This window comes from Xiphophorus hellerii, chromosome 9 (assembly GCF_003331165.1).
Source record: "Xiphophorus hellerii strain 12219 chromosome 9, Xiphophorus_hellerii-4.1, whole genome shotgun sequence".
In the NCBI taxonomy this organism is placed as follows: Eukaryota; Metazoa; Chordata; class Actinopteri; order Cyprinodontiformes; family Poeciliidae; genus Xiphophorus; species Xiphophorus hellerii.
The window spans coordinates 5,371,732-5,396,496 of NC_045680.1; the positions used below are offsets into that span (position 1 = coordinate 5,371,732).

General features: G+C 37.4%; 2 protein-coding genes across 3 annotated transcripts; one reads left to right on the forward strand and one right to left on the reverse strand.

The window, feature by feature from the left end:
• Positions 1-3,181: 3,181 nt before the first annotated feature.
• tdrd5 (tudor domain containing 5) lies at positions 3,182-18,672 on the reverse strand. The gene is given in 18 exon segments (XM_032571311.1): positions 3,182-3,864; positions 5,884-6,037; positions 6,149-6,322; positions 7,018-7,089; positions 9,020-9,157; positions 10,066-10,266; positions 10,829-10,895; positions 10,991-11,200; positions 11,334-11,563; positions 11,794-11,978; positions 13,006-13,168; positions 13,393-13,449; positions 14,202-14,285; positions 15,419-15,579; positions 15,672-16,020; positions 16,497-16,693; positions 17,004-17,247; positions 18,655-18,672. Coding segments are annotated over 18 exon segments (2,772 nt in total). The 3' UTR covers positions 3,182-3,796.
• Positions 18,673-20,572: 1,900 nt separating this feature from the next.
• On the forward strand, positions 20,573-24,457 carry nphs2 (NPHS2 stomatin family member, podocin). Of its 2 annotated transcripts, none has more exons than XM_032573024.1 (7): positions 20,573-21,036; positions 21,202-21,305; positions 21,654-21,726; positions 23,264-23,346; positions 23,433-23,692; positions 23,876-23,954; positions 24,143-24,457. In XM_032573024.1, the coding sequence occupies exons 1-7, from the start codon at positions 20,721-20,723 to the stop codon at positions 24,347-24,349; spliced, it is 1,122 nt and encodes a 373-aa protein (XP_032428915.1). In that variant the 5' UTR covers positions 20,573-20,720; the 3' UTR covers positions 24,350-24,457. The 2 variants fall into 2 exon arrangements, with proteins under 2 accessions (XP_032428915.1, XP_032428916.1); XM_032573025.1 differs by having other exon boundaries at positions 24,146-24,457.
• The last annotated feature ends 308 nt before the right edge of the window (positions 24,458-24,765 follow it).

Below are 24,765 nucleotides of genomic sequence, written 5' to 3' on the forward strand. Positions count from 1 at the left end.
CAAGAATGAAAGAGGCAGGGGCTCAAGCCCCCTTAGCTCCCCCACCTCCTCTACACATGCCTGATCCTGAGTATCAGCTTCAAGAAACACTTGATCCACTCAGCATTTCAGGTTAAGAGAGCCACATCTGTGGATGTAGTTAATGGTGGAGACCTCCAGTCTCCTGCCTTCATTGTCTGACGTCATGCAAAAATATAGAAATAATCTTTGATTGAAAATTCAAGAAATTGCTTTAAATTAGCAAATAAAAGGCAGTTAAAAATCTAAAAATGCTGCCAAAAAAACTTGCGTTTTTTATGCTGTTAGTCAATATTAGTAGACGACAATAGTCGTCCCTGTTTAATCTAATGACTAATTAAATGCTGAGTGTTTAATTTTTGTCAAACCAGACAACAAAAAGGAAAGTAGAGAAATAGAGAATATTGAGAACTACAAGGACAAAAAGGAGAAGTAAAGGAAAAGCAGAGAAATGTGTGAGATGACGGATAATGACTAAGCATTAAACTGCTTGCTCTAAGTAAAGCCATTCATCAGGCAACCTGCAGCTCTCTGTGCTCTTCACTCAGAGCTGCTTTCATTTTCAACAATATTTCATCACCTAAATGAAGAGAAAGCACGTCAGCTAAAAACTGCAGTCTGCCATCAATATCACTCTTTACTGGAAACAGATGTGTAACTTTAACAAGTCATGATAAATTCCCAGAGGTTTTCCTAAAAGATCGACTATAAATGCAGGAGAAGGAATAAGCACAAATCACTTTGTAAGAAATCCTTTAAAGCTGCAGTATTTAACTTTTATTAAAAAATATACTTTGTTACATATTTGTTGAAACTGTTACTGTGTCATGACGGTATGCCATGAGACAGATAAACTATGAAAAAGAACAAAAAGCAAGCTCCTCTGCCTTCTTCAGTGAGAAAAAGTGTTTTTTCTGTAATGGTAAGTTGTTTCTCCACCATTAGTTTGAGCACAGCGTACTGATTGACAGCACTAAACCCTTCTTCCTGGCTCTGGTTGGTTGTAAAATATTCATTCCTTTTGAATCTTTTTTATTGCAAATGACAGAAATTAAATAAAATAGAAACCTGTTCATATCTTATGTTACACCTACAAACAACCCTTATATAATTTCTACCCATTTATGTTTTTAAATGTAACAATATTTTGGTAACAAAATGCAAATCAATGTTCATATGAAAATAGCTGCGAACAAATGTGCAATTATGCAACCATACATCTCTGAAAAGCAATAGTAGAGCCTTCTGGACAACCAAGAAGAATGCAGCAAGTGGTTTCTCAATGGTAAGCCAACAACAAAACATGTGTCTTTTCCAGCAGCCATTGTACAGTGTACACAGTGGTAAAACCAGTACACCAAACATGCTGGAGCTCCGTTTGGGTTACTAGGTGAGGGGCAGAGCTCGGCTGGTGTTGCTGGGTAACGGTGCAAAGCCAGTTGATTGTGACTTAACATTCAGAAGGTTCTTGAAACTGCTCATTTTTCAGACACCAAAAGAGAGCTGGGTGTTTTTTTAAGCGCTTTGGCAGTTTTTAGAAGCAGTTGAGACCCAAATAGAAGTATAAAAATGTGAATTTAAAATTTTAGGTTCCCTTTAAATACTTTACATAAATATTTAAACCACGCTGTTAATTATTGAGTCTTTGTATTAACATATCTACAGCAGACCCAGAACTGAAACACTGCATGCTAGTCTGTTCCTAATGTCAAAAACATGCATGCATGCAAGTCTGTTCATGCCAGATATGGTATATACCTCAGTCTTTTGTTGTATAAATCCTGTCTTATGCAACAGTGGGTCAGATGAGAGAGAAAGAGCAAGGATGATAACACTTACAAAAAGCAGAAGCACTTTGTTCAATAATTATATTTCTATTGGTAAATTATATTTAATATGATAATAAATTGAACTCCCTGTTATTTTATTTAAAGAGGGAAAGCAATGAGGTTGGAGTGCTGAAAAGATGATGGTATAAGACAGGGAGCACAGAGTACATATCGTCCCTGTTGTCACTGAGCATGGCAGTTTGATGCATTGCACTCTCGATAAAAGGACAATACAGCGAATGCGTACAGGCCTGCAGATCTGCATATCAATTATTTGTGGCGGCCGTAGATATTACTTAATGGAACTGTCCAAGTCTGCCATAGTATATTAACTATGCCTGGAGCCCAGCTGCAGCTGGTTGCTGCGGACAAACAGAGGCTGGCCAGGTCGGGATCCATGTGCACAACTGGAGGAAGAGCAGCAGGGGAGGAGGAGCCTGTACTGCATGGATTATAGTTTATAAATGATCAGAAAAAAAAAATGGTTTTGTCCACATAAATATGGTAGCAAAGATGGTTAAGACCAACTATAGAGGGGTTGTTGGAGGACTCCTGACCCTGTTCAGCTATGCAACAGAGCAGACAGACATTACAAAAACACAAACTTACCAAGTATATTTGGTCTAATTAGTGCAAATATCTTAGTACGCTTGAAATAAGATCAAACTAACTAGCAAGTAACTTTTCAGCAAGAAATGGGAGCTTGTTTGAAGCCAATAATTCCTTAATATTGATGGAAAAGTATCAGTTACAAGTGAAATAATCAGCCAGTGGAACAAGACATTTTCACTTGGATGGAAAAAATGTCTTGTTCCACTGGCAGATTATTTAGCATTTTCTAACATCGTCAAAATAAAGACTTGATGAAAGACTGTTTTGAAGACAAAAAAAAAAAAATACACAAATACTATAGCCTGACACATTAAGACCATTAAACAGAAACCTGTTAAGAGTTCCTTTCTGAAAGTCGGGTGTCGGGTTTGGAATGTAAATCCAAACATCTGTTCATCGTGGTTCAGATGTTCTGCTGTTGTTAGAAGCTAATTCAGCAGCAACCTCATTACTTCAACCCTTAATAAGGTTTACAGAGTCTCCATCTTACCAAGCCTTAGCCTTCTCAGCCACACTAAACACACCAACGGTGTATGATACAATGTTTGGTGAACAGTGCATGTCTTTGTTATTCTGATGGCAAAAAATAAATGCTAAACTTCAGTACAAATCTTGAAAAACAACTCAATTTTTTTCTCTAAATTGAAATGTGTCATAAAAGATTGGCCAGTTTTTTTGTCTAAAAAAAAAAAACATAGTAAAACCAAAATATCTATGGATTACTTGATGCTGAGATGTAATTTATTAGAATCACATGACCACATTTCCTTACAACAGATTATGGATGTATGAAATAAAAGCACTTTAAATAATCGCTCCTCATGGTGGGCATGAGCTGATACAGTTGATTGGAAATATCCAAACATTACCACTGAACTTGAAATAAAACAAAATTAGAAACATTAGAAACATATCTGATTTAATCAAATAAAATAAGATGTTCTATCAATAACATTTATTTTCCAAAGCAAATACCATATTACAAGACTGCCATTTTCAACAGAACTCTGAACTGTTTTAACTTTATCCTAAACAGCAGTATTACTCTAGAAAATTAAAGCATCTTATGTAAAACAAGAAGCCTATGTAAAGTTACTTGCACTTATAAAAAGATAAACAAATATGATGTACTGTTCAGCTTAACAGCAGCAAATAAGACAATCAAACATAATTTAACAGTTTCACTAATCTACATTTAAACAAAAATCCACAAATAAAAATTTTCAAATCTATTAGACAACTCAAGACTTCTGTGACGCAATAATTAGCTAACCATCATCTCGGTTGTGATTTTTATTCATCTGGTATGAAAGTTGTTGAGATGTCGGAGTCAGAGCCTACCTGGCCCCGAAGACGGGAAACGGGATGCCAGAGTTTCGCACAAGGAGCGGAGACACTTGTGAGCCTAGAAAAACAATTAGTAACTAGTTCAGATCTACAGTTTTATATATTTATTTATTTTTCACATCTGCTATAAATACCTGCAAAATAATATAAATACCCCACTATAAATTATAACTAGACTCCAACTCAGAAAGTACTTATGTCTTCAAATGGTGGTATGTTCTTGTATATGAAGCATAGCTTCACCTTTCTCAAGATCTGGATCGAATAGCATAGGTATCAACCCATACCTGGGAACATTATGCTGAAAATGTGGGCCAAATCTCATAATTTTAATTTTGTAATTTGTGCATTTGATTTAACAAACTTCCAAAGATCAAACTGTCCTGCAGGTTTTGCCTGACACTAGCATTGGGCTGCATGTTTTCGAACAGCATACCAACTTTGAAAGGTCACATGTTGAAGCAGAGAACACCGTGGAGAAAAAAACAGAAACATAAATTAAAAACCATATGATCCTTCTTGGTGTGCATATAACAACACATTTAGAAAACTTGTGCTAAACTTAATCTTTAACATTTACATTCATATGTGAAGAGTTTTTATGCCTTCAGTGCCAGACTTGGTCCAGAACTTGAACATTTTTTGTGTGTGAAAAATGTGAGCCGGAGCCAGAGCCATATGTCTGGACAAAATATGTAAAGCTGTCAAACCCAGCTAACACAAACAACAATCCTTGATACTCATGTCAAAATACAAATGTATAATGGAGTGTTAGGTCTGTTGTAGATAAAAGAAAAAAAATATTCGCCACAGAGAAGCAAATTTCCACCAAAAACCCCCCCAAATATGTTAAAATAAATTTCACAGGAAAAGACTGGATATTTTCTGATGCCAAAAAGTTGTAAATTTGAAAAAAAGAAATTAAAAATTTCAATGTTTAAGGGCATAAATTTATGATATTAAAACAAAAACAAATTTAAAACAAAAACAAAAACAAATCTGACTTTATACTGAAAATATAAAGTCAGACATTTGTGACAATGACTGACAATGAGTGATAAATACAGGAGTTGACACTGGATATTTTCAAAAGCATATGTTGACTTCTTACAAATTTCCAACCTTACAATGTTAGAGAATATTATACAATAATCTACAATTACAATACTCGTGTAATTGTAATCCACAATTACAGTAATTGTGGATTAATTTCTGTGCAGTAATTTCTTTTCTTGCAAGTTTACAACTTTTAGACAACATTTTCAGCTTTATTTTTGTACATGAGTGTTAATCTGAAGATTTCTGAGTTTTTTGGCAGACATTTTCTCCTCAGTGGCCATTTTTCCTCTCTTATCTTCTATCTTCTAAAGCACACACTCCTTAATGACATTTTTGCCCGTAGATCTACGTTTGAAATCCTGCAATATCAGGTCTTTCAGCTGTAAGTCTCTGGTATCCTGGGAAACATAAACCATGGAGAATCCAGGCATGTCTAGTAATCTTTCATGTACTCCCTCACATGACTATCAAATGTTTCTATCTTTATTTGTGCAAGTGTGTGCATTGCTACAGTTTGTCTCCCCTGCTTATCCTCCCATTAAGATGATGCAAGTAGAAGGCGTTGGGAGCAGCACTGTATCAATATCACAGCAAAAGCAATGAAAGCAGCTTGTTGGGTCAAATAGCTCTGGTAACAGGTCTAATTGGATCTGTGTCAGGTTCTCACAGCAGGTACGTCCACCACTGGGAGCAGCAGGACAGAAATCAATATGCTCTTTCTGCATCCATGGACACGCTCTAATTCCATTAAAAGCCTTTCTCTCACTGAGCTTCTAGAGTAAAAGCGAAGTGAATGAATATGCATGGGCAGGTTAATGAAGGTCACTGCATTGATGTTGGAAAATTAGTTTGGCGAAGAAAAAGGACAGCGAAAACACCGAGATGTGTACGTGAGTCATCATTAGAGGCTTCACATTTATTAAAGCAAAACCTCTGCTGTCAGAAAGGCTGCTCCTTTTAGCTCTAATCAGGCTTTCAAGCGCTATTTTATGGTGATCATCAAAAATCGTGTTTGTACCTATAGTGCAGCCCTGGTTCAGTCTCTTCAAAATCGAAGACAGTTCAGTAAACGGGCTGGTCAAGACCTTCGCTGGTTGATTCAGCTCCTCTTGAGCAGAGCAGGAGCTGGAGTCAGAGCTGGGCGTAGTGGGTGGAGAAGTGATGGCAACTTCCTAAAGAGCCAAGAAAAAAAAAATAAATAAATATAACCTGAAGGTATTTGTATTTCCTGAATTTAAGCTGTTCTTTTTTGGTAAAGTGAATAAAAATCATGTTTTTGTCACATTAGTTTTAGTTTGGCAGAGAGAGGCGGCGGTATTCCTGGTCTGGATCAGGTCTGGAGGTGCCAGAGGAGCAGATGTTTGTAACGTTGATTCATCAGTAAACGCCGCGCCTTGATCACTGCAGGGCACCGTTTGATCCATTAGGACGCCGCTGCATGGGTTCAGCTCTGTAACCTTTCAAAATACACAACAAGCAGTCGGATATAACAGATTACCTCATCTCAGTTTGAAGCTCAATAATTGATATAACTTCACTAAAGGGCAAAATACATAAAAATAAAAATCTAATTAAAGGCTTTTTAATTTATAATAAGATGAAATAAACCCATTTCACACTGAAACTTAAGAGAAAAACAAAAAAGCAGGAGCAGAGTTCAGTTTCTATCCTGTGGTTAGTCTAGCCACAGGTGATATTTTTAAGAAAGTTCTTTATTTATAGGATATTCTGACAATATCTAGAAATACAACATAAAGTCACATTTAATGGGGCAAAAACTACAGCCATCCATTCAGTGCAGATCATTAGTTTTACAAGGACACACCTCACTCTCAACATGCAGCACAGCTGCTTTTCTTTCACTCTATATGACCTGAACTCCTCCGCTTTCATTTCAGATGCTGACATTATTATTTCTGCTTATCCATCAGCATTAAAAAAATGAACAAAACAAACATAAGAAATATGCAGCAGAATTTTCTTTACCCATAAACAAACACTGCAGAGGAAATTATACTCGCCTCTCTTGTCCATGAAATTCCCATGCTACAAATTTTAAATAATTTAGGTGTCTGATTTTCTGACTTTTATTAGTCCAGAAACAAACAGTCAAATCAAACACACTTTACAATGAAAGTAGTGGTCATCATACCTGAATATGAGGGATGAATTCACTCTCCTCAATCAGTTCCAGAGACGGCATCTCATCATCAACATCATCAACCTAAGCAGCAAAAATTAATCACATTTAAATTAGTTCAAATTATAATTCTTAATACACAGAACTGGGATCAGGATTTTAGTTCAAAACTTTGCTTATTTTCATGCAAAAGTATTTAGACAACCAATACGGGCTATTTATGCATTTAAATCTGCCTTGCAATAAAAAGGTTTTGTGTTTAAGTCCCGGCCTGGAGACTTTCTGCTTGGAGTTTGCATGTGAAGATAAGAAGCAGCATTATAGTGATCAACCCTCCATCCACTGTCTAAAAAGAAAAACTTGGCTTTTATTTTCTCTTTATAGTCTCAGATTTTCTGAAACTAGTGTCTAAAAGTCTTTACATAAATCTAAGCTAAAACATTTGACATGAAAACAAGCCAACATAAGGAAACTTCAATAATTTGTTTGTAATTAGCTTTTGTTACACCATTTTATTGTGTAGTTGAGTTTGTTATTATGGCATAGTTTCATTCCCAACATTTAATCAACTATAACGTAAATCAAACAATAAGAAGAAATATGGCTTAATGTCAGAGTAACAATGTAAAGAGTCCTTCCTTGCATGTTTGGTTTAACAACACATACATTAACAGATGGGGAGACAGTCTTACAATCCAACATCCATTAAACAGCTCACTGATTGGCTGCCATCTTATTTACAGTCCAGCACCCAGCTGTGACCTTCCAATAGTGCGACTGTACATTAAGCAGTATTGGGCAGCAGCTCCTCCTTCAGTCAGATGATGTGTGTGTTTCATCCAACAGTACACGCTGGCTGTGTTCATGTGTGTACTTGTGGTGCTCTGGGCCAGCAGCCCTGACTGTATGGCTGGCAAGATAAGAGCGACGGACAGCGAGGAACAAAAGCTCCACAGCCACACAGAGACTGCGTGTGAAAATGGAAGCAAGAGGAGAAATGAGAAAAGAATCGAGGACAAGTCAGCCAAAAATTACGACCAAAATGTCAGATTATTGAGCGTTTTCTGATTGTGCAGAAACATTACTCCCATTTCTTTGAGAGTCAATCACAGCTACACATGCGGAAAGCTAAATTATATTATTGTTCATTAAAATAAAAAACCCTCAATCTCAAAGCGATCAATACGTAGCAATAGTTATGAGCTGCATTTCAGATATTTATTTCTTCCAGTCACTAGTTATTCAACCCCTCCCAGGAATTGAACACATGCTGGCCTGTTCCCAACATAACAGGATATCTGGGAAAAAGAATACTTCTTGTATTTTAGCCTTTGAGCCACACAAAAACTGTATAATAACACTAAAGATTATTATTAATAAAAACTCCAATCAAGGAGTCTGCAACAAATAATGCACTAATCTATCCACATACTTGCTTTGACATGGTTCCCAATCGAAATCGTCTTGTGTTTTATTTCATATACTAATAAAAGTGGCTCAACTTATATATCAGGCTATATAAAAGAACTTTCTGGCACCATGTTTAAACAGGAAGTAGTGGTTGTTTTGAAGCAATCTGATTGGCTTCAAAACCAATCAGATTGCTTCTGGGTTTGGCATGTTTAAAACAATGGACAGGGGCAGATTTGTGAGTTCATATGAATTAAAACTTTTCTGAAACCGATTCCATGTGTAGATATTAATTTCTACAATGAACCGGCTACGTATTTGCAAGGCCACAGACGAACACAGAGAAAAACCTGCCTTTCATGGAGGAATGCAACATTTTTTCTGAATTACTTACAATTTGTTGTTCTTCCACAAAATTCAAAAATGTGTTTTTGGTGAAGTATAGATAAAAACATGAACTCATATTTATCTTCTCAAAGGGCAATGTCAGTAACAGTTTAATCATTTATATTTCAAATTATGACTATCCTTAAGGTTAGGATCAAGACTTTGCCCAGCTCTAATTACTGGGGTTTTGAATAATATGATGTTAATGCGTTTGGACTACCTTCACAGAGTACTCCTTGGACTGTCCAGAACTGTCTCCTGATTTAAAAGACAAAATCAGCTCCTCATCAATCTCTGGCAGCTCAACCATTCCTTTTCCCATGTACAGACTCACTGGTGTGACCTTGGGACACAACTGAGGCGAGAAAACATGGCAAAAACTCACAACCTAAACACAAACACAGCATATAATTTATATTGATTCATAGCGACACATCATACTGCAGTGTGAGATGTTCCAGGGCACAAGACAAACTTAGATGCGTTTCTGATGCAGCTTCAAAATAAAATCAACAAGTTGATTCAAAATCTTTACCGTTTTCCATTTTATCTTAAATAATAAATTTTCCTGTCTATTCCAGAGTTCTTTTACCATACTTTTCCAAACTTTAAACTCCAGAATTCTGTCTTCTAACCATTTCAAGGTTTAAACACAGAAGTTCACAGCAACATTATGGGAGATCTTTCTATAGCGGTCAGGTTTTAAATACGCCACCTGCAAAAACCACCAAGAGGCAGGAATAAAGGACAGGATGGAAGGAAGGAGAGGAGAAACAAAAGACAAAAAACAAAACAAGAAACCAACAAGACACAAGCAAGAACACTGTAAAAGAACACAATCTTTCCAAGTATTTTCTAGTCTAGTTTCTAGTGTAAATATTTAAAATACGAAAACTAACTTACAAGTAACACTTCATCAAGATATAGGAGGTTGTTTTAAGTCAATAATTCCTTAATATTGATGAAAAAGTACCAATTCCACTGACACATTAATTCACTTATAACATGAGGAACATTTCTTGTCATAAGTGAAATAAGACCTTTGGTTAATGTTGATTATAAATATTCCCAATTTACTTAAAAATAGATGCTATATTTTGCTAAAACGTTACTTGCAAATTAGCATTGTCTTATTTGAAGGAAAAAAGGGAATGAAGGAGGTAAAAAATTAAAATGGAGGGAAGGACACAAAAAGGAAGGAAAGAAGAGCACAAGGGAGGAACAAATGATACAAGAAAAGAAGGATTATTTTGTGAGACTTACTATTGTAGCAGTTGCAGGATCGCAGGCGATGCCATGGCCTTGGTTGATAAGGGCTGTGTGTATGTAGATGTCCTGATCGGTGTGTGTATCACACAGGAATAGCTGCAGCACTTCTCCAGTGTAGCAGTCCAACGCGCCCACCAGGGTCTGATCAGAGCACAGCCTCCGAAAGGAAGCTGTGGATTCTGCAGTCCAGGTATCCTGCAGTGAACCAGAAACAGACGAGGACGTTAGAAAACATCAATGTTTCCTCCTAAAAAGGTCTTAGATTTGAACATTCTTCTTTGCTGTCAGTAAATATAAATTTAATAGGGTTTGTACACTTTTCCCTTTTTTGTGGAGCCTGAAAAGTGTTTATTTAGGGTGAGAATTACAATTCCTTTTCTATTTTTAGGCCAAGGGGGTGAATACTTTTTACAGCCACTGTACAAACTTATCTGTGACCTGTCTGCTGTGTCCCTTGCTCCTCATGATGTTGTTTGTTCTCTACAAACAGTATCATGTTTGTCTGTAAAGGACAAAGTTGCATTTATACTGAGGTCCAATAACCTACATGTGACCTTTATTTACTAAGCAAGTGGCTGCACTGGATTTTGTTTAGCAGTATCTGAGTGCAGGAAGCCGTCCATCTTTGTTATAATCTGCTTTTTAATGTATTTTACCATTGAAATAGATAAAACATGTAAACACAGGAAAACTGTTTGCCACTTTTCATCTTGATTTTGGAAAACAAAACATATCATCCCGTTTCATTTAAACTTACTGAAGCTGGCTTGATTCCAGCAAGTATTGAAGGAACTGCTTGTGCTGGAAGAACAGAAAAACTGGACCTGAAAAAGAGAGAAACGATAGAGAGGAAAAGAAAACTGAAAACACAATAAATAACGAACAACATTTGTGCAGCAGAGCCTGATAGTATACGTACTTGAGGAACTTCAGGCTGGCGATCGGGACCAACGTTACATCACCGAAGTCGACGTAAAACACCTCAACATGAGTGGAGTTTAGAACTTTGTGGATCACGACTCGGTAGAACCATATTGCATTGGGCGACACACAGCAGACCTGACCCTGCCTAACAAATGGCTCCAGAAGCTGGTACCGCTCCGACACCTCAGGACAGGTGTAACAACGTCTAAGAGACAGGAGATCGATGTCATGTATTAAACTTTATAACCTTATAAACCACTAATGGGGGGAAAAAACAGATAGAATAACCAAAATAACTCTCTGTGAATCTTCTTCACCAGAGTTTAAGTTGCCACCACCTCATGTCAAACATTAGGCTCTCCAAAGCGCGCGCTTCCTCCGTCTCACTGAACCGGATGTAGAAAGATCCTGGTGACTCCACCTGCTCCACCAAGACTTCCACCAACTCTCGAGCCTGGTGGCGGGTCGGCGGGTTGAGACGCTGATTTTGCATGGCGTCCAGCGGCACGGGCGACCTGCTATGCACCTGCATGGCCGGGTACATCTCAGGCGTCTTCATGACGACAGACTAAGGTGAGAAGAGTCAGAAAAATGTAGCAGTGGAGCTCTAAACATTAAGCGATTTACATGCAAGCGTAAATTACTAAAACATAAGTGATTTAGCTTAGAAGAAAAGTGTTGGATTGTATTGCAAATTGTATGTTATGTTGTAACACAACATGAGGAAATGCAGGTTTACTGTCACTTTTACTGACAAAGTGTTAACAGGTGATGCAGTGCAGCACTCCGTATTGCTGCTCCTTATTGTTTTTCTTTGTGTGGTCTTACCATTTCTTTAATGTTGGATTGACTACAAAACTCCAACTCATTATTCCCGTTATCGGATGTGACGTTCTCGCTTCCGTTTTCCCACAGAGATTCTTCTAAGGTGAAGTAATAGCTCTTGCCTGGTATGTCAGTATTTCCATCAATTTCCCCTGAACCTGGAAAAATTATAAAGACAACTCCCGTTCTCTCTTGAGTCAAAGATACTGTTCAATATTATGGTCATTTCTAGTCTGGTGAAAATAAGATACGTTACCCAACACACTGTCTATAATCTAAAAAAATGTATTAAATTCATCCTTTAACCACAATAAAAAATAATTTGTAAATCTAAGTGATCAGGCTCAGCTTAGCTGTTTTCATCACAGATGATAAATACTCTTTCCAGTGCTTGACGCTCTACACTTGCTACAGTTCTGCTGAAAATAAGGCTCAGTAGGAGTAACATCTGAACAGAATGTTTTCTTTTATATAATGTAAAAAATAAAAAATCAACTTCAACTCACTCACTGATTATTTTGTGTCTGCTCTGTCCCACGATAAATGGCTTTACTGTACTAAATATCACTGAACACAATGTAAAGACTGCAGGAACACAAACTGACAGGCATTTGTGTTTTTGGAAAAACACAGCATTAAGCAGATATATCATTTGTCATTGGTTACTTTTTTGTGATTTCCAGCCAGTCCTAAAATGTGTAAATAAATGTGTAAAAAGTGAAAATCACATGACATGAATAACAAAAAAACATTTTAAACTAGCAGTCAGTACAGATCAAATACTGGAAAGTGGTGATCAAAGAGGCATCAAAACAGAAAATAACATTTTTTTCAGTCAGTTAAAAAAAATGTTTTTTTACTGACTTTTTTTGTTTGTTTGTTTTGTTTATATAGCAAACAGGATGCTATATAAACCCATTTGTTTTAAGTCAATATCAGAAAGTTTAGTGAAATATGTTTTAGTGTATTTAGTTAAATAATCTGATAATCTCTTGACTTCCTGTTGGATTTTCTGCATCACATTTCTTATTTAATTGTTGAAGTCTAATACAATGGACTATTTACATAGTCATAAAAAAACAGAGTTCAGCAGAGCAGACCTAAAAAAAAAAAAGAAAAGAGAAATCTCCACGTTTACTATGTGGTTTGGTAAATAATTTAGGAGTCATAAGTGAGCATACGCACCTGGTTCCATGTTGTCACGATCCCTTAAGTCTACCACTATGTAGCTGTTTCCACTGTTGTCCTCTGCTGATCTTAAGTAGAAAATGTCACCCAGGGCACCAACAAGCTCAGTTACACTGAGAAAGCCCCACTGTAAATATGGCAAGTCTTCTCCAAAAAGTCTCTAAAGGAGGTAAAAATGTCAAAAAAGATTAAAATATGTGTTTTATATACAGTACATGAATATAAATATAACATGAACAAGAGAATGCCTAATTTATATGTTTCTTATAATCTTAGCAATCATAAAACATGAATACTTTAGCCTAATTCAATGTGAATGTGTATTTTATACAATGCATACAAATTTCTAATAATATTAGACCAATAATATTCTAATTAATTTACCTTGTACTCGGCAGGAAGATCGTGAATTGATATTCCAGCATTCGACTCACCAACAACCTGTAGATTGTTATAAATTTGTTAGTCTTGTCACCATAAAATTTTATTTCAAATATGAAGAGCATTAATAATTAATTCCCCACTAGATATCAATAAAACACTGCAACACAAAAACAAAATTATAAAGAAAATAAAACATTATTATAATTTACATATTTGAAAAGGAGTTTGAAGTACAAACTTATTTAATCCCACTCCTTGTCCAAAAACATAACTTGTTCCTTTGTTTCCTTATTGTATATTATACTGTAATAGCTATAATAAATTCAATAAGACTTAAACAACATTTTTTTTTAAATACTTGCTTCTTAATAATTAGTCATGTAAGTTCTCTATGGGATCAATAAAGAATTATTTAATTTGATTTAATTTCTCTATGTAAATACAACATAAATTTCCATTGATTATATACTATATATATATTTTAATTAAAAAATTCTTAAGGTTTTCTGGTTGAAATCCAAGTTTCTGGTTGTAATCAAATTTATTTAAGGTGACGAACTTTGTGAGAAAATGGTGCTTTTATTTTGTTGGTTTTGTGAACGTCAGTGAGGCAGACAGATGTGACGGCTTGAGGGAAACGGTTTTAAATTACAGCTCCTGATTTATGCTCCATGTCATCCCGCTTTTTGCAATTTTGCTGCTGTACACAAACAAACCATGATGGCAGGTGGGAGACATCCGCACAGTGTCTCTTTGCCAAAGCATGTCAGCTTCAAGGAAGGTGTGTATAAACTGGTGTGAAATCTGACCTTTCGCAGCTTGTCCTTCAGCTCTTGACTAACAGTACCAGCAACACTGTTCTCCAAGATCTGATGTTGGAGCTCCTCCTCAAGCTAATAAAAATATGGAAAAAACACTACGTCAGGAAACAAGACAGCTCAAGTATGGACACTGGGATGTTCCTTTATGCAATGTAGTTCTTTAACAAATATGTTAATCATGACCATTCTTGTATTTCTGCCACCATAAGTAAAAATGACTGCTTGACTGATTTCAACCTCAATGCTTAGCATGCATCTAAAATATAGAAAAGTTCTTATACTTTCTACAACATTTATTTTTGAATATATTCACATTAGCCACAAAATTTCAAGATTTAATAAATAATTCAGCTTCCTTAAAGTTTACCTATTATGCTTGATGAACAGGTTAGGATGGGTTTATGACAGGGGTGGGCACTCCTGGTCCTCGAGGGCCGGTGTCCTGCAACATTTAGATGTGTCTCTACTTCCCGAGTCAAATAATGAGGTCATTAGCAGGACTCTGGAGAACCTGACTGCACTTGGGAGGTGATTCAGACGTGTTGGACCAGGGAAACATCTAAGAGTTGCAGGACACCGGCCCTCGAGAACCAGGAGTGCCCACCCCTGGTTTATGAGCTATACAAAACATGTTCATTACATTTTTTACAAAAAGATTCTTGGATAATGAGATTTTAGTCTGTTCAGTTCTGCCTGTTTTGAGTTCCATTCAGAATGAGCTGTTTTAGGGCGTCTTGTCACTTTAAGTCCAAATAAGCTTGCTTGCCAGGCCCCCGATTGACATGAAAATGGGTGCAAATAGATAAGCGTGAATGTAGATACACTTGTAGATATTTGAAAATCATTAGTAGAGCCTCCTGCACATCAAACAAGAATGCAGCAAGTGGTTCCTGAATGGCAAATCAGCAACAAAACACTTGTCTTTTCCATCAGCCATTGTACAGCAAATATCTGTAAAACCAGCTAATCAAACATGCTGGAGCTCCACTTGGGTTGCTAGGTAACGAATGGTAGCCAATGAGATATATAAACTGTCGGGATTATTATGTTTTTTTTAAGCGCATGGGACATTTCAGTAGCAGTTGAGACCCAAAAGTAAGTACAAAAACATGCAAAATATGAATTTTGCATAATAGGTATACTCTAATATTGAACAGTAAGGAGTCAGATGTCAGGTGCAACAGTAAAACCTCTTGAGAACAAACCTTAAGTACATTTTGATGAAACAGGCCACCATCTTCACAAGGTGCTTGTTCAGAGTCAGGGTTGCTCTCCAGCAGCTCCGGTGAGTGACTCCCAGGCGACATGTCATGGTCAGGCTCCAAAGTCGTTTCAGGTGGCGTCAAAGGACTCTGATTCACTAAAACTTCACCAGACAAAGTGTTTTATGAACGGAAAAGTAAAAAATTCAACAAAGAGTTTCTGGGAGCTTCCAATACCTAACTTTCCAAAACAAACCTGGAGATTTTGTTGTCGTAGGACCTTTGATATCAGAATTATTGCAAATTGGCCTGTGAGAGGAAACCGATGGCGGCTTTATCGGTCCGGTTCTACTTGGTGTGCTGAACGGTCTCACGGGTGGCCTGGGAATCATGAACGGTCTCATGACATTTTGAGACCGTTCATAATTCCCTGCCTCAGTTTTCAGAGAGAGAACTGAGCCCAGCCTCCCTTGCTGGATTCCTATCATGTCTTTTGCTGCCTCCAGCATCTCTCCGGTGGAGTAGAAACCGTAGTTATGGATACGGAGCGGGAAGCCATAGAAGCGCAGATAGCAGGCCTCTAGCTCGGACAGTCTAAGTGGACCCTGAGAGAGATGAATTACACACATAACTCTCATGTAGTTTCGTTCACAACCACAGACATGTAAACAGATAACACTACACCTCACCTTAAATGTACATTCACCACAATGAAAAACATCATGCAAAGATTCCAGTAATAAGCAACAACATTAAATCTATGAAATTACATCTTCTGTTAAATTGTTTAAAACTGTTAAGATCAAAATGTATTGTTCCTCAAGCCAGAGAGTGACATTTTAAATTATATTTTTATAAATGAGGGCTGAAGTCTCTCCTACTTATTAATTTTGCCAATATGTTGTAAGCAGCTTTTTTTTGCCTACAAGTAAAGAAAATTATTTACAAAAATGCTGCCACTGAATTAAATTGAGTATTTTTCTTAGTATCGAGTATAACATTTTAGTATGGTGACCCATCACTTTTATTCTAAATAAAAGTCAAAGATTGATGTAAATGTGATGTTACCTTAGAGTCATACCTGGGAGAGCAGGATGCGGAGCTGTGCCCTCAGGTTGGCAGGGAGGGCTAGAGGAGGACGACCTCTTCTTGGGAGCGATGAAAATGGAGGCCGAGGACAGTAACGAGAAGAAGAAAACTTCTTGATCTTCTCAGACTTTGATATCCGCTGGTTGGCCACTAGAAACTCGATGTTTTGGGTGTTCTCGTCACTCACAGCTGGAGAGTCACATAAATGCAACAATGTGTTAGTGAGAAAGAACTAAAAACCTCAAACTTTACGTTCAGACTCAGGAATTCAAAACTATTTAGAAAACCTTAAAAAAATGAAAGAAGTCCTAGTTGATAAATGAATCAATAAAGAATTAAAATGAAACAGCTTTACAACTACAACATAAAAATTTTAAAATGACAAAGAGTCATGAAAACCATCAGAACATCAGTGAGGATACAGATAACACTTCACCTCAGCCTAAATGCACATTCACCACAATGAAAGATGGTGGTGACACCATCAAGCAGTACCTACCCTTTAAATATAAACTTCCATCTTCCCTGAAGTTCACAGAAACGACATCTGGCATCTCCTGAATCATATCCATAACATTCCTGAAACCCAGGACTTTCAGGGGCATCGGATGTCCCAACATGGCGACATAGTCTCGTCTGAGTTGGTCAGGGTCCAAACCCAGTTTACTTGAAGTGAGAAGGGATCGAACATCCTTCTTCAGTTTTGCTAAAAGTTCCTCTTGGCTCATGTCGTCTGCTTGAGTCTGGATTAGATCAAAAAAGTTGAGAATTACAATTCAGCTTGTGCTAACGTCCACACAGTCTCATGTGAAAACCACATTAAATATTAAGTTATTCCAAAATATATGTTCAATATTGTCTTTTTCTTACTATTTAGTTGATTTTGCTTCAGGTAAACATAAAATAACACTTCCACCTCCATGCTTTACAGTTTGTAGGGATTTGTTTTTTTCCTGTAATGCACCATTTTGTTTACTCCAAAACATATCCTCCATTTTGGTATCGAAATAAATACATTTTGTTTTTGCTGGAGAATAAAATCCCATAAACTTGTGCAGTCTATTGCTGATTGTAGAAGCCTCTACTTTAATACCAGCAATAGTAAAAGGCCTGTAGTAACAGACAATATGGCGTACCAAAGGTAGCCTGACTACATAGCAGTTCAACATATGTTGATCCTCAGAACATTCATCTGTGAAAGAAATGATGGATTAAATTTAAAATCATGACTTTAATTTTGTATGCACTTGAAAACTGTGACGCAGTCGCATATGTTGAGTACAACGTGACTTGCAAACACATTTCCTGGTATTTCAATACGAGAAATCTCAATGAAACACATGTGGCCACACGATCGCCTACGTACAAATGTATATATATATTTTTACTTAACGAAGTAGAAAGTAAATCTCCACTTAGTTTCAATGCCAAATTGTTGAGAGTTTTCGACTCGCCTTGGCTAAGAAAGAAAGTCACTGCAATCCAACGAGGCGTCCGCCATCTTTCTTTAGCATATTAGCGACAATAATATTCTGTCAACAACGTGGCGGTAAATTATATGGGAGTTTTTCTATATTGTACTCAATTGCGAATTAATGTATTAACTCTGCAAAATGTTGTAATTTGGGAGAAAGTACCCTGGAGCTTCCCGTGGTCAGAAAATCTCAAGGCTGTAGCTTAACTTGTTCGCTAGGTTTAGCCTCAAAATTCACAAGAGCAAAATAATTCGTTTCTCCTCTTTCTAATGCTCAAATTAACTTATAATCTCCCCAGGCGCATTAAGAAGGAATAGTTAAAATTACGTAAAGTCCAAACTATAATACCAAAATTTCTAACCGCGCATGTCTAGCGGTATAGCTAATTCATCTCTCAACACCTGTCATTTGTTTCAACCAGACTCGCACAATCAGCAAAATACCGAAAGAGGGGGAAAAGTTTTCAGTTAAACAACCACATCTGAATTTGAAAGAAAACCTAATGTAAACTTTCTTTTGTTCCTCTTGAACGCTTTCCCTCCGAGCTTAAATACATAAAACACAACCTAGTGGTACAGCACCAACACGCAGAAATGCAGTTTGGTATTAAAACAACTCAAATAAGAAATTAATAATAATAAAAATTCAGATTTATAACTCTACAGGAAATTTGACCTACCTAGTCGGATTCATAAAATGATTGGGAGTAAGAAGGAATCAATAAACCAGGTGTCTATCCTGACATTGGCTCCGCACCATTGGGAAGCCGGTGCGACAGGAGGCGTGCCGAGTGGGCGGAGTTTCTACTTCAACCAGGGATGGTAAGAATCCATTCAAGCTCTAGCTTCGAAGTCAGACAAGACTATTACTCAAGTGGGAGAGCCTTTTGACAAGACTAACAATTGTGCATTTTATGGCGAATTGCTCAAAGAAAAAGTAAGAAGCCCCCATTTGAAGTGAAAATAGGTGGAAACCGAACACTTTGTATAACCAGGAAACCATATCCCCACTGTGTAGCATGGTGATGGCTGCATCACGTTATTGGGATACTTTTCAGCAAGAACAGGGGAGATAGGTGAAGATAAATGGGAATCCTAGAAGAAAACCGTTTAGTGGGTACAAAAGGCTTGAGACTGGATGGAGATTAACACTAAAGTACAACCAAAGTTACAGTAGAATGAGTCTAACTGAGAATTGTCGGCAAGATCTTTACATATTTTCTTCATCTATTCCAACTGAGCTTTTATTATTGTCCATAAAAGGACATACAAGTAAGTCTCTAGATGTGACAGGCATGTAGAAATACTCTACTGATACTGTACATTACCGTCCAGCGGTGACACCTGTCAAAATATCCTGTTTAATTAAAGACACACTGGGGAGGGTATTGAATGTTCCCCTGTGTCAAAGCAATGATTATTTCTTGAGTGGTCTGAGTCAACACATTCCTAGTTTGGACACTCTGAGACTCCCTGAGCTTCTGCTTAATTAACCTCACATGTTTTCCCTCGCAAAATGTGTGGTTGAAACTAAATGAAAACTTACATGCAAATGTCTTAATGGTTACACATTCAAAACTGAGGGCCTCTTAGAGCCACCAGTTTTTGGAAACTAAAGAAAACCCACATGTGTCTCCCAGAAAGGGTTTAATCAAGATGCCAACATAGGAGCTTCCTTCTGTGACGCAACAACATTAATTATTGCAAAGTCACCATGATGCAAAAAGAAAACTAGCAATATAATTTAGGTTCTTTCTTTTAATGGAGACAATCTCCACATGAAAATGTTTCACTGTTGCCATGAATTGATCTTTTGCAATGTTTCTTGCTATCTTAAAGGGAACTTATTATGCAAAATTAAAATTTTGCATGTTTTATACTTCCATTTTCAATTGCTTCTAAAAGTGGGCCAAGTGCTTAAAAAAACACTCAGCCATTTTTTGGCAATAAATTAATGTATTTTGGTGTCTGGAAAACCCTTCAGAATGTAACGTCACAAATCAGCAGGCACTGCTCCTCAACTATCAATCCCAACGAAGCCCATCCTGTTACCTAGCAACCTCAGCCCAGCCCTTCAAAGAGCATGAACACGTTTGGTCACCTGGTTTTACCCATGTATTCACTGTACAATATGTGTTTTGTTGTTGGCTTACCAACCACAAACCACTTCCTGCATTCTTGTTGACTGTGCAGGAGGCTCCAGTTCCGCTTTTCAAAGATGTATGGTTGTATAATTGCACATCTGTTTGCAGCTGTTTTCATGCATGAGTGTGAACATTGAGTTGGGGGTGTGACCAGCAGCAGCTTATTTGGATTTAAAGTGACAAGAGGCCCTAAAACATCTCATACTAAAAGGAACTCAAAATAGGCTAAACTGAACAGGGTAAAATCTCATTATCTAATTATGATTTAGTGCAAAAATGGAATGAACATGTTTTGTATAATCCAGAACTGTATCCTAACCTGTTCAAGGAAGCATAATAGGTCACCTTTAAACATTTGTTACTCCCAGTGGCCCTCCCCTATGACTGCTGTTTAACTCCCACACTCAGACAGTCCAAACAATCCTTATCCAATCCCATCACCAGATTGTAGCACCTCAGACCTGAGCGTCAACTTCCATTTGAACCAGGTCCAAAATTTCTTCTCTCTTCAGGTCAGGAAAGCAGTACTGACCCAACAAAAGAAAACAGCTCCCCAGCCGTCACTCATACATTGCTTACAGCTGAATTTTCAGCAGATATGGAGAAGCCTGTCACTGTGAAGCCGAACCACAGATCCAGAGCAATGCCACGGAAGAAGGAAGGGGAGAGTGGAGCCCCAGTGCCTGAAAGAAGTCATCATCAGAAACCGCCAAAGGCAGGTCACCACGCTGGAGCTCCCTCGGTCAAGAAGGAGAAAAGGGAGATGGAGAAGTCAGAGGCAAATCAGGAGAAGGTGGATGTGGAGAAAGAGGCAGAGGTTAAGCTGAAATCTACTGTGGTGGACATAGACCGTGTTAGAGAAACCAAAGTCCAGGAGGAGAACTTGTGGCTGCTGGAAGCAGCGGAGCAGGACGGTGAGTTAATGCACAGGAATATAATTGTTTGTTTTCCTTTTAGCATTTTTATGTTAGCTTTTGTATAGGCAGTTGAGTTCTGAAATCTTAAGTCAAGATTTAATTTAAGCACATGTTTGTCTTTCTGCATGTTGTGGTTGAACAGAGCGCTATCCATTTCTGCAGGTCTAAAGCACAAAAGCCTGGGAGTGTTTGAGTGGCTGCTGATGGTGTTTGCCTTGAGTTTGGTTCTCCTCTTCCTTCCTATTTCCATCTGGTTCTGTGTCAAAGTATGAACTACAACTCCAAGATCAATTCACAGTGATCTACTTCAAATAACTGTAAAACTGTCAATAGAAATAGAAAAAACGCATCAGTGAATGGGAAGAATATGCATGCATTTTTTGACGGTTGTGTGAACCTAGATATCTCAAGCTTGTCTTGTACCGATAACTACATATCAACTAATTTTTTATTTAAAGCTTAGTAGTCATCCAATCTAAGCTGAATCTCAGATTCAAACTCATCTATGCACTTCAAGAAAAAGCTACATTGTAAAAACATAAAATCTTAAGTATTTGTGGTCTCGTTTGTAGTACAAACATTGTTGAGTTGAGAGCTGTTATCTTGATTCACAGGTAGTGCGAGAGCACGAGAGAGCTGTGATTTTCAGGCTTGGTCATCTACTGCGAGGGAAACCAAAGGGACCAGGTAGGCACAAATCAATTTCATTCTTTCCTCTTCATGCTGTAATATAAATTAACATATCTGATTTTTATGTTTTAATGATTATGAAAAACAAAATTCTTCAACAAAATATGGGTCAGAAGAGATGAAAGGCTATTTGATGTTGCTTTTCCCATTTCAACTTGTTATGGCCACAAACTTCAATGCGTTTTGCTGGGATTTGGGATTAAAAAGCTGCGTAATTGTGAAGTATGAAGACAAATATACATAGTGTTCACACTTTATGTCTCTACCAGCTTAACACAAGAAAATACAGAGCATCTCTGAACATCAATTTTTAAGAAGGGATGCATCTAAGAGTTGCTGGAAAGTAGCTCAATAGGAATGGAGTTGGGCACGTCTACTGTGACTAACACTGTGACAGTGTTAGTTGTTTTTTTACGTTGCACGATCGATTTGTTGCCCAAGAACTTCTGACTTCAGCTGTGTTCCCTATCATATAGTTGCAAACTGCAACTGGATGTTTTCTAGCTTTCTTTTTGCCACTCTAACATACAAGCCGGAGTTGCTCTGGTGGCAGATTGTTCAACCCGAGCTGAGGGTTTCTGCAGCTCCTCCATATTGCTATAGGCATCCTGGTTGCTTTTCTGATTAACACTCTCCTCCCGGGCCAAACACTCTACCCTTAAACCACTAGAGGGAGGTGTTGTAAAGGTAATTAGAGATTAGAACACAGCAAATCAAAGTGGCAACCTGACAAACGTACATGTGCTGCACTCCTACCTTCATTCATGTAAGTTCCATGTGTTATATTAATTAAAAAATACTTTTACTCCCAGCTATGGCATCTATGTAGACACACTCCTCCCATTTACGTTTTTCAGCCTCTTTGACACCCTCACAGAAGACTTCTTGTCAAACAGTTTTATTGAGGGATCAGTCATGAAAAATCAAAACAACTTTGTCCTCATTTTCTGATTTAGCCATAATGACAATACAAAACAAAACAAAAGTGGCAAAATTGAACAAGGACAATCCCACATCCTATCCACCTCCCTTTTCCTATGACTTATATCTTATCACACCTTATCTTATTAAATCAAACCTTCTTCAATTAGAGTTGTCAATATATTGTAAAACGGGTTGCCAAATGTTATTGAATTGTTTCAATTTGCATATGCATCACCCTTTGTAGATTGTTAAAAATGTAAACCTATTTCTTCTAATTTCATAACTATACACTACATTTGTTGATGTATCAAGTAAAGTCCAAAATGTGTGTATTCAAGGTTTTGTCTAATATGAAATGAAAAATATGGATTCCTTTTCAAATCGATGTTATTGTCGTTTCTTTGGTTGTATCAGAGTCTAACATTTTGTATTTGGTTTGAAAAATATGATGTTTACACTCCTTGAGGATTAGTATCTGGTGAGTAATAATAGCAATCAGCAGAAACAGCATAAAGCATGGTTGGTCACACATTAAGGTCATAAATCATGTCACATATTTCCGAGAAATGTTCTATAATACTGATGTTTACGCTCTGTCTTTTCTCTCCAGGCCTCCTGTTCTATCTTCCACTTCTTGACGTCTGCCACAAAGTTGACATTCGGCTCCGGATGTTGAAGGTTCCTTCTCACATGGTAAAACACACACTTGGCAGTCAGAAATAATCACACAAAAAGTAGCAATGAAATATCTGACTTTTTCCTACAACATCTTCCTGCAGGTGGTGACGAAGGACCTGGCGAGGCCAGAGCTGAGCGCTGTGTGTTATTATCAGATAGAGAATGTGGCTCTGTGCAGCGCAGCTCTGTCCAGCCTGACCTCGGTGCTACAGAGTCTGGTTCAGGCGGCCATCAGAGATGTTTTCGCCCAGCATACTTTCAGTCACATCCTGCAGCACAGGCGGAGGATCGGAGAGCAGATTCAGAAAACGCTGGACTCTGTCACTTGCCGCTGGGGAATCAGGGTGGAAAGAACTGACATGTAAGGCTCGTCTGTTCTTTCCACTGACAAGAACTGACAATTTCAGAAATTTATTTCAGAAATTTAGTTAATTAATTTCTAAAATAATTTTCCAGTACTGTTGACTTACTTGAAATGTACAGAAGAGAATTAGAGCCAGAAAAAATGATCCCTCGGGGTCTTTCTGTTTGATTTTCATGTCAGAGACGAGCTCAGTTTTCCTGTGGAGCTACAGCAGAGCCTGGCTGCTGATGCCGAGGCCAAGAGACAACAGCAGTTCACTGTAAGGCATTGCATTTTAAAATCAGTTTCAGATACACTCTTTCTTCTTAATATTCTTGTTTTGCTTCATATATTGTAACAAACACAACAAAACTTATTTAGTATGTTTTATTAAGGTCCATTTTTAAATAATTTCTGGCTTCTCAGATGAAATAGGACAAATATATTTCAGGTCTTTCTGGTTGTTAGCAGGTGAAGGCATCAGAAAGGGAGACAGCTGCCTGGGAAGGTTTTAGAGCCTCATTCCGTCATCTCCAGCCTGCGTTGGTCCTTCCTCTCGTCCCAGATCTTCTCAACATGAACTCTGACCTGACCTCCCTCCCACCGCCACCTCCTCTCTCTGAAGACGGAGGAGACATGATGGCGGCATCAGAGAGAGACTCTCCGATGATGTGACATAACGAACATTTCATTAATATTTTAGTAAAAATATTTTGCTAGATGGATGTAATTTAATCACATTGGGTCAATATACTATTTAACATTTTAAATAAAAGCTGAATGCAGTTATTTTCAAGCTAACAAAGACATACAGTATATACTGTATATTACAAATAAATGTTTTTTGGAAGGAATGGGCAGAAAAATAGAATAAAAATATTAATATTACAAGTAAAACTTTATTTACTGAGTACCTTTCAAAGTATAAAAATGTAAATGGAATTAAGAAATGCGATTTTAAAATATGTTTTTATTTGTATTTTAAAGACTTAACAGGGGCATATGGATGCAGAAGCTCTCTGATATCATCTGTGAAAAGATCTCCAATAAATTCCACTCTAAAATAAACTGGAAGCCAGTGTAGTTTCATC

Bases quoted from the DNA above. Each gene is read 5' to 3' on its own strand.
- nphs2 (XM_032573024.1), top strand. From the start codon at position 20,721: ATGGAGAAGCCTGTCACTGTGAAGCCGAACCACAGATCCAGAGCAATG. The intron at 21,727-23,263 runs GTAGGCACAAAT...TTTTCTCTCCAG, and splicing joins AGGGAAACCAAAGGGACCAG to GCCTCCTGTTCTATCTTCCA. The intron at 23,347-23,432 runs GTAAAACACACA...ATCTTCCTGCAG, and splicing joins TGAAGGTTCCTTCTCACATG to GTGGTGACGAAGGACCTGGC.